Source organism: Otolemur garnettii, unplaced genomic scaffold, assembly GCF_000181295.1.
Source record: "Otolemur garnettii isolate 467f Iridium unplaced genomic scaffold, OtoGar3 scaffold00011, whole genome shotgun sequence".
In the NCBI taxonomy this organism is placed as follows: Eukaryota; Metazoa; Chordata; class Mammalia; order Primates; family Galagidae; genus Otolemur; species Otolemur garnettii.
In genome coordinates this window covers 14,372,512-14,390,886 of record NW_003852406.1, presented here as the reverse complement: position 1 = coordinate 14,390,886, position 18,375 = coordinate 14,372,512, and the positions used below count along the sequence as shown (strand labels likewise).

General features: G+C 37.8%; 1 protein-coding gene across 1 annotated transcript in view; it reads left to right on the top strand.

Annotated features, from left to right (window-relative positions):
* Positions 1-18,375, top strand: part of VPS13C (vacuolar protein sorting 13 homolog C) — a 190,569-nt gene continuing 172,194 nt past the window's right edge. The window contains exons 1-3 of the mRNA XM_023510002.1: positions 1-191; positions 13,517-13,560; positions 15,848-15,890. Of these exons, the coding sequence (XP_023365770.1) occupies positions 92-191; positions 13,517-13,560; positions 15,848-15,890 (187 nt within the window). The 5' untranslated portion in view covers positions 1-91. The remainder of the gene's footprint in view (positions 192-13,516; positions 13,561-15,847; positions 15,891-18,375) is intronic.

The following is an 18,375-nucleotide window of genomic DNA, read 5'->3' as shown; positions in this document are numbered from 1 at the left end:
GCGCCCGAGGGGCTGTCATTCGCGGCGCGGGTCGCCGCCCTCAGCTGCGCAGGGCGGTTCCGGCTCCTCCTCCTGCTGCCTCAGTCCCACCATGGTGCTGGAGTCGGTGGTCGCGGACCTGCTGAACCGCTTCCTGGGGGACTATGTGGAGAACCTGAACAAATCTCAGCTGAAGCTGGGGATCTGGGGCGGTAAGCGAGAGGGGCGCGGTTGCGGGCTGCGGGCGCCGGGGGCCCACGCCGCGGACTCCTCCTGGGGGTTCCTGCCGGGCCCCGCTCTGTCAGCCGCCCGAGACTCCGCCTCCGGGAGGGCGCCCGGCGGGGCCCCCTCGTGGTGCGACAGGTGTAGGGTGCCGGGGGCCTCCCGGGGTGCCGGGGTCCCGGCCCGGGGTGGGGACCTGCGGCGGGATCACGCCCGCGCCGAGCCCGCACCTTTCCTGTCCCTGAGGCCAAGCCCTTACCCTGCCCATCTCTGGGTATCCCCTCTCCCGCGTACGCAGCATGGCCCCTTTGGCTCCCCAGCATTAAAATGAAAGCCCTTTCTGCTTTAGTACTGCGCGGAGTGAGCGCGTTTGTCTGTTACCTACGCTCAGAAAAAGTGGCACCAGGGAAAAAGAAAAAGGAAATTGCGTCTTGCAGTTCTCTTATCATTTTTTAGGGAGCAAGAACAGGGGTCCTTCTCTTTAGGGTTGGAGAGGATAGGCAGGAGATCTTTCAGAAAGGTCTGACTTTATTCTTCCGCATCCGAGAAAGTGATTTTTTTCCCCCTGCGAAGAGGACTTTTCAAGCGTTTTTTGGGAGCAGCAGAGAAAAAGTCAAGCCTTAGACCAGTATTGTCTGCTTGGTTGCATGCCCAGTAATTGATGCCAACGTTTTTATCCTAAGAGATTAAGGGTTTAGAGGTAGATAAAAATATGCTTGCACGTTCTTCAAAAAGCTTATTTGCACGAATTATGTGTTAAGTTTTGGGGACATTGCGGGTACTTTCTCTCTCCACTAGAGGTTTGCGAATTTTGTGAGCTTTTGAGGGAAATCTAAAAAACTACTCCTGTGGAGGGAACAGATAGCTGCCCATGGGGTAGCCACTGTAGCTATTGAGCACTTGAAAGGTTATCAGTGGGAATTGACTCCTGCTATTACTGTAAAATGTGCACTGTTTCGAATATAAATATTTCTCCTAATGAAGTGGGAGAGTAAGAATGCATACTCCATTAATGATTTTTTAATATTGATTATGTGTTGAAATGGTAATATATTGGGCTCAGTTAAATATATTAAAATTCATTTCCCCTGTTTCTTTTTACCTTTTTTAAAACCTGACTCCTAAAATTTATTATCATGTATGTGGACCATATCCTACCTGTTTATATTGGGCAGTGCTGTTACAGAAGCGTGAACGTTGCTCTGAATTGTAGGAGGCTGTTTTTAATACGTCATTGACCGTTTGATTGGTTTCCTGTGATTTGTGGAACTTGGTGGCATTCCCTTGTTATACTTGGGGGTTGAGGATTGATTCCAGGACCCAGTTTAGGGTATCAAAATTGAAGGATGCTCAAGTCTCTTATGTAATATAAAATGGCTTAGTATTTGTTTATATATTATGCACATCCCCCGTATACTTTAAGTCAACTCTAGAGTCTCTACTTATTAACACCTAATATAGTGTAAATGCTGTGTTAGTAGTTGATATACTGTATTTTTTTGCATTTTTTATCATATTGTTTTTCATTTTTTTCCTCAAAAAAATTTTTTTGTTTTTTTTTTTTTTTTTTTTTTTTTTTTTGCAGTTTTTGGCTGGAGCTGGGTTTGAACCTGCCACCTCCAGCATATGGGGCCCTTTGAGCCACAGGTGCCGCCCTTCCTCAAATTTTTTCTATCTGCAGTTGGTTGACTTTTTTGATATGTAGGGTCCACTGTATATATTTTATGTTCCCCTCCCACCAGACTAAGTGTAACGCAAAAGAAAGAAACACTCCAGGAATTAAATGTCTAGTGCCTTCTGCAGAGATCAGATATTTTTTCAGAATACTGACAATATTATTTCCAGTTATTCCTTATAGTTCATAAACATTTTGAATTTTAAAAAGCAGTGTGTTCTAGCCCTAATGATTGGTGTTCTGTGTTAGACAAACCATTTGCCTTACTGGGCCTTCATCTTAATGGTGTTAATGGTTCTTTATCTTACTAGTTTTTTCATCTTAAACTTCCATAGAAAAAATAATCGAAAATTATGAAAACTTTGAATAATACTGGGTAATATATTATCCATGTAAATACTCAAATTTTAGTAAGTTATAATGTGCTGTCTTTACTTCATTTTCTTTGTAAAAGAGATAAGATGGGCGGGGCTTGATGGTTCACTCCTATAATCTCATCACTCTGGCAGGCTGAGGTGGGTGGATCTCCTGAGCTCAGGGATTCTAGACTAGCCTGAGCAAGAGCAAGACCTGTCTCTACTAAAAATAGAAAAATTAGCCTGGCATCTTGATGGGCACCTGTAGTCCCAGCTGTCCAGGAGGCTGAGGCAAGAGGATCTCTTGAGCCAAAGAGTTTGAGGTTGCTGTGAGCTGTGATACCCTGGCACTCTATGCAGGGTGATAGAAAAAAAAAGAAAAAACCAGAGATAATGTATGGATACAATTGAAGGTTCCTTCACTACCAAATCTTACTCTTCTTTGTCTTTGAAATTTGAAGTTGGACTAGACACCCATCTAAGGGTCTTTCCAGTACCAACACTCTGTGGTAAATGTTTTTACCTCCTATGATACTGAGGAGTATGCTGCCTGAAGATTTTGAACTTTTTCACAACTGAAATTCATTTTCCCCTTGTCTTTTTTGGTGAAATCTAGCAAGGGAGACTTTGGTTTCTTTCATCCTGCTTTCTCTTTTTTAGTTTAGAATAAAGTATTCTGCCAGTGACCAATATTAACTTTCTAATAGCCCTGAGCAAATACGCCCATTTCTTTCACAATTGGTGTACAGTGAACATCCAATCAGGATTCTCTCAGCTTTATCAGCCCATAGCTCTGCCTCTATAAAGTTTTGCTGCCTTTTATTTTTGTGGTTGCTGTAAAGAGAGCTAGAGGCTAGGAGTTTTTATAGTTATTGCACAGTATATCATCTGTCACCCTAATTCCTCATTAAAATAGGCAAAATATCTGAATTGGTTATTTTTGTTCTTTAAAATTATTGCTGGAGAAGTTTGCCTTAGTCATTTTAGTGTAAACAAATGGAATGTTAATTTAATAAAATAGCTGATATTTATGGTATTCATGGTATTGACAAATTTTAAGAAGAATAGATAGTTTTGGTATTATTCGAAAACTATTTGCTGAGTTTGGTCGTAGCAGTTTTTATTGTTGAATTTTCAAGTCTTGGAAAAGGGAAGAATTCATTGTGTAAAAATTTTACAGACCTAGCCATATGTGATGGCTTGTGCCCATAGTCCACTTGGAAAGCTAAGCCAGGAATTTCACTTGAGGTGGGAGTTTGAGGCTGTCATGCATCATAATTGCACCTGTGAATAGCCACTTCCCTCCCATCTGGGCAACATAGTGAGATCCCTCTCAAAAAGCTTTTACCTATCTGACCTTACTGTTCTTTTATGAACAAGTGATAAACTACATTGCTACATCTTAAGAGTATTTGACTAGTCTAAAGATTGGCTTTCAACCAGGGATGACTTTGCCAAGGAGATATTTGGCAATGTCTGAGATTTTGAGTAATCACAGTGAGAGCAGAGATGTGTAGTGCAAGGACTTGTAGTGGATAGACCCTGGGGCAGTTGTTCTCAACCTTCCTAATGCCAGGACCCTTTTGAGAACTGCTACCGTAGGGGGTCCTTCTAAACATCCTGTAATACAAAGGACAGTTCCCTGCAAGGAAGAATTATCCAGCCCAAAATGTTGGTTAAGAAACTCCGGTCTAGGAGAAGACTGAGAATGACTTCTGCATTTAGGGGAAATCTACTGGGTGCTGAAAAAAAACGTAGGAAAGAGTTAAAAAGGACATATTATTCTTATAAGATTTATCACTCAGAGAGGGCAGTATGTCTTAAGTGATGAAAAGGTATTGTGTCAGTGAAAAGTACATACATCTTTGCTTGGATGATATCAGAAAGCAGGAGTTTTTTTTGTAGTTTTTGGCCGGGTCTGAACCTGCCACCTTCGGTCTGTGAGTCTGGCACCCTACTTCTCTGAGCCACAGGTGCTGCCTGTTTTTTTTTTTTTTTTTGGTGGGGGGAGACAGAGTTTTACTCTATCACCCTGGATAGAATGGTGGTGTCATAGCCCACAGCAACCTCAAACCCGTGGGTTTGAGCGATCCTCTTGCTTCAGCCTCCCGAGTCAGGGAGAAATCCAGTACTCTTATGAGGTAGCAATGTAGTTTAACATTTGTTTCCAAAGAATAGTAAGATCAGATAGGTGAAACCTTTTTGAGAGGGATCTTACTATGTTGCCCAGACTGGAGGGCTTTGACTACAGATGCCCACCCCAATGCCTGGCTACTTTTTTCTATTTTTAGTAGAAACAGGTTCCACTCTTGGTTAGGCTGGTCTGTAACTCTTGAGCTCAAGCAATCCACCGGCTTTGGTCTCCCAGAGTATTAGGATTTACAGGCATGAGCCACCATGCCTAGCCCAGGAAGCAGTATTAAGAATCAAAATACCATGTTAATGTGATTTGCAAAAGATTGTGCTGTGCATACATTCATATATAGGTATTCACAATGAAATGCACAATAAACAGAAATTGTTGAGTGAGAGATGGGGAGAATTATTAAAATGTCTAGAATCAGGAAGTGTATTCTGGATACAATGAACTGCTGCACACCCCCACCCCCCCATTAAAGAAAAAATGCTAAGCAATTCCTATGCATTTTTAAAGTAGTTTAAATGCAATATCCTTTAAAAAATTCTTGACATTGTAGAAAAATGAGACCCTGATTGTTTACTAGCTGTGAGACTCTGGGAAAAGTATTTTAATCTTGTAAGCCTCAGCCTCCTAATCTATAAAATGGATTTATGACACTATGTGAGACAAATTATGTGAAAATCTTTTGTATTGTTAATAATGTTGCCAGTAGTAGTGATAAACAAACCTAGCTGAGTGGTGGAAAACCTCCTGCTTTGTTTTTATTTCATTTTCATGTATTTTTTTTTAACATCAGACTTCAGTTTCCTATAGAACTAACATTACATACCTAAATATTTCTTATTTTCCCAATACATTTCTGGAATCAAACCTATTTGCCTTTGAGTTTACACTTACAATACTTATATGGTATTACTTGTCAGTTAGTTTGTAAGTTAGGTTTTCAAAGGTTTAAAATAGTGCCTGGTTGGCATGTGCTGCCCAAGTAGGTAGGAGGATTTATCTAGATTTTTGTTCCTCACAAACTGGTAGCCAGAGATAAATTGCACAGCCTGTGGCTATTTGAGGTTTTTCAGGGATATAATTGTTTTAAGAATAACGTGTACTTGACAAGTGATGTTGAAATGCTAGATCTTTTGCAATTTGGCTTAAGTAGTGTTGTTGCAGCATCAATGGTGCCAGTTTGATTTTTCAAAGTGATTTACTATGGAGAATCACCAGGAAAGTCCTCCATTCAGAACTCCCTTGCTCTGACTTCCATCGGATAGGTGGAATAAACAGAGACTGTGATGTGCAGATAGATACAAGGGGTGGCCATGGACTACCTAGGAGTCAGGTGGCGTACCCCTAAAGTGTGCAGCTCTGGAAAGCAAGCCTGAACCTGTGCTGTGTGCTGCCCTTTCCTTCACCCTGTGGGAGCAGCACAGCACAAGGAAGGGGGATGAGCGCTGGAGCAGGAACGGGCAAACCTGGGACCTCATTCCGTCTCTGATGCTACCCATTGTGTGCCTTTTGCCAAGTCTCTCACCAGTGACCATTAGTTTCTTATCTGTCAAAGAAAGAGTTAGACCAGGTTATTTCTTCCGTCTTTAAATATTTGTGATTTGAACAAGCTGGAGCAGCAGGAGATCCTTCATTAGAAAAGTGGTATTGCCATTTTCTCTGTGTTCATCGTGAGAAATGGTAGATGTATCTTTCTCTCCCCTTTTTGTTTGTCATACGATACTGGTGTGTAAAGAGTCAGTCTTTGCTCACAGCCATGAATTCTGACAAGATAGGTGAACTTCCAGGTTATTTGCAGATCCAAATCTAAAATACCATATTACCTTGTCTTAATAGGGACCTAGAGGACAGCTTGAGAATGAAAGGAAAAGCAGGTCTCTTTGCTTTTTTCCCTTGACCTATAAAATATGGTCGTATCTAAGCAATTCACTAAACTTGTGTAGAGGGATTTTTTTGTTTTGTTTTATTTTTTGCCTCCTAGCCATCACTTGGTACAGGGGAGTCCACATATTTCATGTCTGTCTTGTAACATATAAAATAAGACCAAAAAGATCATGCTATGGTGTAATGTATTCAGGCTCAGTTACTTTCAGTAAAAGCAATGCTTAAAAACTTAAAATCCCTTTCCATGATATTTAAATAGCATTATTAATTAAAAATGTACTCCTTTCTAGAAATAATACTAAGAGTTGGTATTTTGGTCACCATTCTGCTAGGACGCCCTGTCGTATGATTCACCATGGGAGATTCTTGCATTGTATGGACAGGGAGAAAGCTCAGTGGTAACATTGCAGCTTTCTGCCTTTCTTTGCCAAGGCTTCCTGCTGTAATAGGGAAATGGAAAGAGTAAGAGTTTCTTCTTTACTTTCTCTCTTCCGCTTTCCTCTCCTAAGACAAAGTCATTGTGAACTCCTATTAGAAGAGGTCTAGACTGGTATATTTGCGTTAAGTAAATAGATTCATTTGAAATGAATAGCTGTAAATTTTCTTCAGTATTCTTAAAACATCAGTCTTTAAAATCATTTGATTCATGCTTTAAAAAACTGTTTATTTTAGCTCACTTCCTTGGAAAATGAATGTGTCTGAACATTTTAATATGCTTTCAAATAAATAGTGAATGTTTTATGTTATAGATACATAAACGAAATCTTAAAAAGTAAGTACACAGCCCTGTGTATTTGCACTATTTTATAATGGTTAAAACTAGCTTCATTGGTTATAGCATGACATTTTTGTTAGTAGGTTTTTGTCTTTGATAACCGTTTTGGATTTTTCTCTATTTTTTATATTAGGAGTATTGACTCTGGAGTCAGGAGACACAGAGTCTATTCTTAGTACTGCCAGGAAAAGAATTGTGTAACCTTGGATAAACCAATGAATGTCTTTATAGTTCTGTTAATTTGTGTATAAAGTGAGAGGAAATTAGATTTAAAGATCTTTATGTCCCACATTAGACATAAATTTAAAGATCTTAGACATAGATTTAAAGATCTTAATGTCCCAAATAGTTCTAAATCCTAGATTATGAATTTCTATATTTTAGTTTTGAGGAAAAACATTGATTTTTTTTACAAATATTAAAACAGCCATTTTGTTTTGCTCTCTGGCACTATCTTTTCTTCTGGTAACGTTCCTAACGTAATCCTCAATGCTCTGTGTATGCCCTTGTTGTGGAATTTTAGTTCCATTTTTTGTTTTTGGATTTTCTCATTTCTGTTTTAAAATGCAGAGACCAAAAGCGAAACCAACAACTACACAAGCCTGTCAGCACTGAGTCTGATTTTTTTGTGGGTTTTTTTTTTTGGCAAGGAAAGTAGATTTACATTTACCTTCTGAATTAAAATTCTGTACTCTTTCTGCTGTGCAGAGTGGTGTTCTGAATGTAGTATTGAGCACCATAAGCCATGAGCCTTAGGAACTTAGTACTGCTGCTTAGCAGGTTGGCACAGGATTCGTTTAACTGCTCTCAGCCTGTTTCTCTTGCTTAATATACATGTCCTGCCTTCTACCCAGGAGGCTGTGAGATTGAGTAATGTAATAGGTCTGAACGTATTTTCTAAAATATAAAAGGTTTATGTTATTGTGGCTGTTTCTACCCCAACACAATATGCATTGAGAATTGAGAATGCATAATGTGTTGGGGTAGAAACAGCCAATCAAGTAAGTCAATATTTCTTGAGTACCTGCTGTAAGGAGAGTCAATATGGCTTTTATGATCAGGTTGGGGATTTATATAAATGGTTAAGTACCATAGTCTAAACTTGTGAAAAAGTTCAAAGAGATTATTTCTAGTTGGAAGTATATAACATTAGCACTTATATTTATACTTATTTTTTAGGCCATTATGTGTTCTGTTAATTTTTAGAATTTTGTTTCAGAGGCAGGGTCTCTGTTGCCCTGGCTAGAGTGCAGTAGCGTAATCATAGCTCACTGCAGCCTCAAACTCCTGGGCTTAAGCTATCTTCTTGCCTCAGCCTCTAGTAGTTGGAATTACAGGAGCATATCAGTATGTCCAGTTAATTCTTTTTTAACTTTTTTTTTTGTAGAAATGGGGTCTCACTGTATTGAGCAGGCTGGTTTATACTCCTGGCCTCAAGTGATCCTCCTGCCTCAGCCTCTCAATGTCTTGGGATTATAGATGTGAGCCTTTCCACCTGGCCCTTACGTATTTTAAAGGCAGTTCTTGGACTTAGGCAGACTTGTTCCATATTATGCCAGTACCATTTGATTTTTTTCATAAATGTACCAATTTGGTTGTTTTCTATAATTTAGGAACTATTTCTAATTTCTTTTCTTTTTTTTTGAGACAGAGTCAGTCTCATTTTTTGTACAGTCAGTCTCACCTTTGGTAGAATGCTATGGTGTCATAGCTCACAGCAACCTCAAACCCTTGGTTTTTCAAGTGATCCTTTTGCCTCAGCCTCCCAAGCAGCTGGGACTACAAGCGCCCGCCACAATGCTGGGCTATTTTTTAGAGATGGAGTCTTGCACTTGCTTAGGCTGGTCTTGAACTCCTGAGCTCAGGCAGTCCACCTGCCTTGGCGTCCCAAAGTACTGGAATTTCAGGTGTGAGCCACCACATCTGGCTTTTAATTTATTTTCTGAGATGACTCTGACTCTTGGTGTTATTTGCTAATTTGAGGGATTTGCTTTTATTTCCATTTTTCTGGTTCATTGATAAAGATTATTAGATAAATTTTGATCCTGGATAGGATTTATCCTTTTAGGGTACTTAAAGCATTTTTCAGGATTGGCTTTGCCACTTTGCTTTCCTTCAGTATGTACTTACCCACGTTTTTGTAGTTTATTACTGAGAATGACAGGGGTCTCTTCTGAAGCACAGTTGTGTACCTATGGCTTACCCTCCTCCTCTAGGCCTGTCCAGCGCAGAGATCACGTCTAAGAATTTTGTATCTGTTTCCTCTGTCTCTTTGGACCTACTGAGATTAGAGGCTCCTAATTGTGGAATTGACTTTAGTGCTTTCCTTGCTGGCAGAGTTAAGTTTATTCATGTCTAATCATTAGTCAGTTAGTCCTCCTGTCCTTGTTTTTTTTTTTTTTCTTACAAAGATTACAAATATTTCCCCTTCTCTGAGTTTTTCAGGAACTTCTTTGGCCTCAGTATGTTCTAAGCCCCGTTGATCTGGCTACAGCAATAAAGTTATTTAGTTATATATAGAATTATGTTATCTTTCAGGAGAAAAGGAGAATAAAACCTTTTTATTCAGTATTCAGTTAAGTATAAAATGGTTAATTTTTAGGGGGGATCTGCCTTAATCTCAGTTTTACAAATTATTTTTATTTAAATGGCATTTCTAGCCTTTCATAGGCAGTGTAATGAAACTGCTGCATGTGTATCTATCAGATTAGCGTGCAGTTTAGTGGAGATAAGGCACTTGCCTACTGTTGAATGAATGAATGCACTTTTACCTCGTGTTAATCTGAAATTTGCTGTACTCCTCCCCTTTTCTTAGTATTAAGATTAGTGGCTCTCCCTTAGTGCAAATAATTTATGGGATGTAGCACTCTGTAATTGTTGCAGTTACTATTTGTTGGATAACATTTACATTTTCAAAAAGGAAGTATGTATTTGTTTGCTAGACTATGGATAGTGGAAGTAGATATTTCTTTGTTATTTTTATGTATCTAGGGTAGGTAGTAGATATACAACTAATTTATATAAAAATATTGAGGTCATATTGACGTTAGAATTTACCTGTTTTATTTCTCCATTTCCCTAATTACAATTTGTAAAATAATTTCATATGAAAGTAATATCTAGTTCTAATAAAAAATAGAAAATACCAAAACATATGAATAAAAAAGCCATCTTTAATCTGACTACCTAGTGATAATCACTGAACTCTCTTGTTATCTGTGGGTTTAACTCGGTTAGCCATACTGATGGTTTTCAGTATTTTATATCTTACGTACCACCATTACTTCCTCAAAGAACCAAAATGTTAGTGCAGTAGAAATAGCCCACTTTTTAATAAGGTACTTATATTTTTACAAACATTATGTTAGTACCATAAGAATTATTTATAAAAACTTCAGCTCTAATGCAGCTAACTTCTGAGCACTCCTGGTGACCGATGATCCACCAATTGAGTGTTTGGATGGAACAGTCAGAATTCACAAGCAGGTGTGCAAGTCTGCATGTGGGCCTTACATCTTGTTAAACCAGTTTGAATGACTTCCTGCATGCACTACTATCTTTGCAGATCGCTCTATCAACTTGAACAGAGTTCCAAATTGTAATTTTGTGTAGTTCATTATGTGGCAGGATTAAATCCAGGAATATTTTTCTACTTGATGTACTTTTAGTGGACTTTTTTTCCCCCAATTGCCAAGCACATGTCAGTCTTCTATGACATTATCTTTACATTGGGGCAGTTGATGACATCATGTCAGTTCTGCCTGCAAAATAATCCTTTACTGTGACTTTACCTCTTTGACCCCGAAAGTACTGTGGATTTTTTTTTTTTTTTTTGAGACAGAGTCTCCCTATGTTGCCCTGGGTAGAAGTGCTGTGGCGTCATGCCCACAGCAACGTCCAACCATTGGACTTACGAGATTCTCTTGCCTCAGCCTCCCGAGTAGCTGGGACTCTAGGCGCCCACCACAATGCCCGGCTATTTTCTTGTTATTGTTGTCATTGTTGTTTAGCAGGCTGGGCCTGGCCAGGTTTGAACCCACCAGCCCTAGTGCATGTGGCTGGTGCCCTAACCACTGAGATAGGTCTGAGCCCGTACTGTGGTACTTTATGTTTTAGTTTCTTTTCTCTGTGTTATAGAAGTTGTCTGACTGCTGATATTCTTTCACTTTCCTCTTATTATAATGCTGTAATATTTTCTTCCCTTTTATGGGTTTTCTTGTTTCCCTTTCTCTCTTCATTGTAGTTTTCAACAAATTATTTTAGAAAATTTGAAAACTGCACACATGCAGAAAATGAGCTTTATTATATAGAAATAACTACTGTGAGCATTGTGGTGTCTAACAGTTTTTCTTTGTGTGTGAATAGGGACACTTTTAATATTGGATCAATCCGGGCTTTCTTCAACGTGTTTCTCCCTTCCCTTCCTCTCCCCTCCCTTTCCCTTTTCTGTTCCCTTCCTTTCCTTCTCTCCTTCCCTTCCCTTTCCTTCCCTCTCACTTTGTTGCCCAGGCTGGAGGGCAGGAGAAGGAGTGGCGTTCATACATCACTGCAACCTCCGGCTCCTGGGCTCAGGCAGTCTTCCTGCTTCAGCGTTCTGAGTAGCTGGGACTATAGGTGTGCACCACCACGCCTGTGTAATTTTTATATTTTTTTGTAGAATAGTATCTCACTGTGTTGCTCAGGCTGGTCTCAAACTCCTGGGCTCAAGCAGTCCTCCTGCCTCGGCCTCTCAAAGTCCTGAAATTACAGGTGTATGCCACTGTACCTGGCCTTTTAACCTTAAAAAAAATCCCTTTATAATCTGTAACATTTTCCCATGTCTTTCTCCTTTTTTTATTTTTTGCTTTATGACATAGATGGATCAAGAGTTATGCCTGCTTGCTGAACATTTAGGTCCTAAGGTTCTTTCCTTCCTTCCTCCCTCGTGTTATCCTTCCTTCCCTCACAATATTGCAGTATCCTTTTAGCTATATTGCTTGGACAAATCAGAGATTATTCCTTAGTATAGTAGAGTAATGGTTCCAAAATATTATCCATCTGTGTTACCTGTATTTTATCTCTCCAGTCTGAACTTTTCATCCTGAAAGCTTTTGTTAGTCTGACCCATATCTGCCTTTCTGACTTCATCTCTCTCCTTTTCTCCCACCCTCCAGCTACACTGCACCACCTGGCTTTCTTAATGAGCTTTACTACCCAGGTCTGTTTGCTTTTCTTATCCACCCAGTGAGCACTTCCTCAGTCTTCCAGCCCAAACCTCTGTGTGTTCTTGACCCACCTAGGCAGTTAGGTGGTTCCTCCTTTGCATCTTGTGTACTCACCTGTTGGAATGCTAATAGAGTATTTCTAAAATTTCCATAATTTAGGCTCTTCCAGTAGGCTGCCAGTGCTTCAATAGCAGGGACATTGTTCTAGTAATCTTTCTTTTTCTAGCACCTAACACATGGTAGGTACTTAATAAATGTTTGCACAAATTATAAGCCTGGGGAAAAGCAGATCTCTAAAATGGCATAATCAAATTCAATATACCTTTTATTTTTTATTTTTTTTGCAGTTTTTGGCCAGGGTCGGGTTTGAACCCACCACCTCCTGTATATGGGGCTGGCACCCTACTCCTTTGAGCCACAGATGCCGCCCCTAAATAGACCTTTTAATTCCCTCTAAGATACCATGAAGAAAAAGTTATTTGATTGAAATATATTAATAGAGAGTATAGATACTATAGTATTCTTTAAAAATAAATATCCTGAGTGATTAAGAAAATATGTAATAGTAATCTGTGCTGCATGTAGTATGAGACTATAGTTTTATTAACCTTTATAGAACTTACGTAAAATAAAAAAGTTTGGCTTTAGTTTTTATACATGTATGAACACAAATATTTAAGTATCATAAAATTTGAGTCATGTAATAGCATCATTATGACTTTAGTTTTTATGACAACATCTGAATAGGTATAGAAAGGTTGGACTAATTGTGAAGAATATGAGAACCATAAACAGTAGTCTTTGGGAAGTGGAATGTTTGGAGTCATGAAAGACTAACACCATGTTACCAGACAAAGTGTCAGTTGATACAGTATTAAGGAATCCAAGATAATTGATGTGTCCTTGTAATCTCTTTATGTTCTCCTTTTGAAATTTTTTGCTTTATCATTCAAATTGCTGGCTATTTTCTTTGGCTATAAAGTTCTTCAGTCCGAAAGGTTCCAAATTCTTTCTCATTTTTCATTTAAATGTTAGTTACTTTAATTATTTTGTAATTTCGTTTACATTGGACTAACCAAAAATATGCTACAACTACTAACTCAAGTCTAAATACAGGTGTAGCAACTATTTTGTGCCAGTGATGTCTTAAATTCTTTCTGTCTACTTTGTTTGCCATTGTATTCTTAGCACTTAGCAGCCTCTTAGTGAGTGGTCCTGCATTATGATAGTTTATACTAATTGATGTGCTAATGTTATATTTTTCCTCTTTTTTTAAAGGTAATGTGGCTTTAGATAATCTACAGATAAAAGAAAATGCCTTGGTAAGTTTTTTTAAACTACACTAATAACTCAGTTAATTTAAGTTTGCTCACTAGGCATCTGGTACCTTGTACCAGATAAGGTGATTGAGTCATTCAAAGTTGGATTACTTTTTTAACTACAGTATTTGCTGTTAGAAAATCTGAGATTAAAGATTTGGAACTTTTTTCCTTCTCATTATTAAAATAGTTTCTCTTGGAAAATGGGGTGTTTTTTCTTAATTTGTATAGCTTTGTAGTTGACATTTTTCTTATAGAAATATTTTTCTTCAAAATTACCTTTACATATTTTTCAAGTAGATAGGGCTTGATTTTTTAGCAGTTTGTGTAATGAAAAATGATATTTTTGGAAGTATATTGACAATCTAGCCTTATAGTAGTATAGTAATATTAAGAGGTAAAATAGAATCATTTTGTACTGTAGTGCCAGAAAGTAATCTGTGTCATTTACTGTTGGACTAAAAACAGAATGACATTCTCCCCCTCATCCCTGTTATATTTAGCTTATCAGGCTAAATTTGAGTTTATGAAGTCACTTAAGAATGGGTTTATTGTTTAATTAATTTTTCAGGTTTCTAATTTCTGGTTTCTTCGTATCCTTGAGCATCAGTTAATCATCTTAAAGTGAAGTTAATTATAAAGCAGTGTAATATTTTTGGGTCTTTGTGGCTTGAATAAGGTAATAAGTGGACCCTGGCTCATAGTAGGTACTCAAAATATTTAACATTTTCTTTCCTTCTCTTTATATGTAGTATAGGATTCTATAATTTCGAACATTTTATACAGAAATTTAGAACTTAGGATTCTGTTGCTAGAGATTGAAATAAACACTTTTTTCTCTATGACAATATTTTATAAGAAAATAAATATAAATAGAATTGTGACAGGGTATTTATCTTATGTACTTAGGAGACAAATCGTTTGAACTTTGTGTTAGCCTAATTTGAATTTTGGTTGGAATTAAACATAATGAAATTTTTTGTAATTTATATTTTCTTTTAATTCAAACTAGCCTCCTTTCCCAATTGGTGAGCTTTTATTTTGATATGGAATTCCTTACATTTATTTTATATGAAAAGTATTTCAGAAGGGGGTTTTGGTAAATGAACTTGAGGCTATATTTTTAGAAGTGTGTGGTTTACAGTTTATATAGTCTATAATGTGAATTCCCTTGAGTTTATCTTTTCTGTACCTTAAGGGGGCTGAGCTTCTTTCTTATTGGCGTTAATGATTTTTTGTTTTTCTTGGTCTAAAAAAGACATCTTGTGAAGAGCTAGTATTTTGGTCAATTCCTATTAGAATGTATGAGTACTCAGATTATCAGGTAAATTAATTACTTTAGTTATTTATTACCTAAAGTACTATATTTCATTGGTCAGATTTTTATGGTATTAGTATATAGTAAGATACACATATAAAAAGGAAGTACTGAGTGGTTTAGTTTTAATAATTTTAAAGAGTCAGGTAATCATTATGAATATCACTTATTGTTTAGTATACTGGATAAAAAAGTTATGTGAACTTTCTAATGGTTTGGAATCTAGATGGGTGAAAGTTTATTATTATTTGTTGATACTTGTCTGTAACTTACCTAAAGGAGATGCTAACTAGTAAATAATATGTTAGAAATCTACATTTTAAAATTTACTAAATATTTGAGAGAGAATTTTTATTCAGTTATTGTGTTCAACTAATTTATGCTAAAGGATTCTGTTGTCCTCCTTCTGCTATTTCAAATAAGCAGTATCCATCTGTTTAAGTTCATTTGACTTGCCTTTTTATTCAGTTTGATTTATTGAAATAACCAGTTTACTCACTTACTTTAACTACAGACTTTTTCCTATCTATAACTTTGCTTCTCTTGTGAATTCTTTCTTTAGAGTCAAAGTTTAAGTTAATAAATCCCTCTTCAGTCCTGAGTAACATAGCCAGACCCTATCTCCACAAAAAATAGAAAAATTAGCTGGGTATGATGGCACTTGCCTATAGTCCTACCTACCCAGAAGGCTGAGGTGGAGGATCATTTAAGCCCAGGAGTTTGAGGTTGCCGTGAGCTATGATGATGCTACTTACCTTTAGTGCAAGCAAAATAGCAAGACCCTGTCTCCAAAAAAACCAAATAATTAAACTCTTATTTTTTTTAGCCATAACATGTGTCTTTGATGAGTTACTGTATTTAAATTTAGATTTTGTTATTTCTTAGGGATGAATGTTTTTACATGATGATATAAAAGTGATTTTGGGGGGTTTTAGTTTAAGATGGTCTTTAATTTTTTTCTTCTTTCTGCAGAGCGAATTGGATGTTCCATTTAAAGTCAAGGCTGGCCAAATTGGTAAGTCCTTCAGTATTCATTTGAATTATTATTAGTCTTTATAGTTTTTTATTTTGCTTGTGTTTGTCTAAAAAACTCTTTTATAGCTTGACCAAAAGTGTGAGAGAGTTTTGAATCACATTAATTAGGGCTTATCGGGTTCTGAGCCTAATGTATATTACATATAATACATAATTACCCTCTACAATGGAAGGACACTTGACTTCCAATTATGTTCTTCAGGCTTTGGTTCCACCACAAAAAATATATCTCCATTTTCAAAACTGATATCTAAATTTTGTGCTTTTTCTCTATATGTGAAAGTAGTATAATTTGCAAACTCTAGTAAATAAACTTTAACTGTAGCTTATCTCCCTCATGTTGTGTTCAACTGTCTTTCACTTGATACGTTATGCAGCATTGTGGTAGAGGATACGTTTTGGTAAGTACAAAGTCTTTTTTTGCAGCTGAACTCTTACACTGAGACCATCCACAAGTGAGCATGTATCTTTGTTGAAGAAAATTTTCAATAGGAAATTTAATTTACAAAGTCTTCTCGACTAGTCCATGTTACCTCATTTTTACTTTTTAGAAAAATGCATTAATTAAAACCCTGGATGGCTTCCTTTTATTTTAGAATTTTTGTCTATGCCTCACCTTTCCTCCACCTCTATCATTCTGCCATTGGTGCACTTCAGTTTTCATCTTCAGTCAGTATTCTGTGTTCTAGGAAGGATTGTCTGCTTGTACTCTGGTGACTCTTAGCAGTATCTTCTTCTTCTTCTTTTTTTTTTTTTTTTCGAGACAAGAGCTTCAAGGTGTCCCCCTGGGTAGAGTGCTGTGGCATCACAGCTCACAGCAACCTCCAACTCCTGGGCTCACACGAGTCTCCTGCCTCAGCCTCCTAAGTAGCTGGGACCACAGGTGCCCGCCACAACACCTGGCTATTTTTTGGTTGCAGCTGTCATTGTTGTTTGGAGGGCCCGGGCTGGATTCATACCTGCCACCTTGAGTGTACGTGGCTGGTGCCTTAGCCACTTGAGCCACAGACGCTGAGTCTTATTCTTCTTTTTTTGAGCCAGAGTCTCACTATTTCATCCTTGGAAGAGTGCCCTGGTTTTACAGCTCACAGCAACCTAAAACTCTTGGGCTTAAATAATTCCCTTGCCTCAGCCACCCAAGTAGCTGGGATTACAGGTGCCCCCCAACAATGCTTGGCTATTGTTTTTTTGTTGTTGTTGTCGTTGTTTAGCAGGCGTGGGCTAGCCTTGAACCCACTAGCCCCAGTGCATGTGGCTGGCACCATAACCACTGAGCTATAGGTGCCAAGCCCTCTTAGCATTATCTTGACTACTTGTTGTTTGTTTGGGTTCATTTTGTATCACACATATGAGTTCTTTTCTTATAAAAGAACGTTTTGTATTTTTATCTTTTGAAATAGGAGATAGTCCTTTAGATTAAAAACATCTCTAGGGCAGTGGATCTCGACCTTTCTAATGCCTCAGCCCTTTAATATAGTTACTGTGGGTCGCGACCCACAGGTTGAGAACCGCTACTCTAGGGCATCATTTTTGTTTGTCTATGAAATAATGCTGAGTGTGGTGGTGGTGTCTAGGAGTGCTGTAGAAGTATTGTTGTAATCCTACATGCTTAATTGAAACCATGGAGTTTAGAAGTTGCAGCTATTCATTTATTTGTTTACCTTTGAAATATTTATGTATATATGCTACATATAAGACTACGCAAGTAGCTGTGGGACAGGCTAAATTTACAAAACAGAAAGAATGAGAGACAGAAGTTAAAGGTGATTAGGACCCAAACCTACCAGAGTAGCTGTGTGGTGTTGGCCCCGACCTGCCTGACTCCATCTTATTTTCACCACATGCACTCTAACCTTCATTCTCAGCTATGCAGGAGACTGGGGTGGGATGATTAGTTGAGCCCAAGAGTTTAGGCCCAATCTGGGCAACATTGAGAGACCTCCATCTCTAGAAACAAAACAGAATAGCTAAATAATATTATACGTAACCTATAGAATTAGTGTGGCAAAAGCTAAAGCATCATTTGGTTTATTAAGAGCTAGATATTTTTGTGGGTGCCCCTGGGTTATTTGTTTACATAAAAATTAAAAAAAATCCTAATCTATGAAAAGAAGCAGTAATGTAATTAACTGAATTCCAGGACCTTTTTGAAAGATAGAGGGGATGGATAATGAGTTAGGATAAATGGAGAGAAGAAAAATGTTTGGGAAATTGGTAATACTTTTAGGTATGCTAGTTAGAGGCATTTCCCATCTTTTCAGTCTTATGTGCACCAAGAAGGCAATCAAATACATTTTGTTACGAGACTATGAGTTATCAATGTAATGATACTCATTTAAATACAAGTGGTACTCACTAATAAAATCACCAGACTTAGAAATGACTCACAAGTATACTGGTATTTCCTCTAGACTTCTCTGACATGGGCGTCATTTTAGAAAGTCAGTAGGTTTATAAGCTGAAGA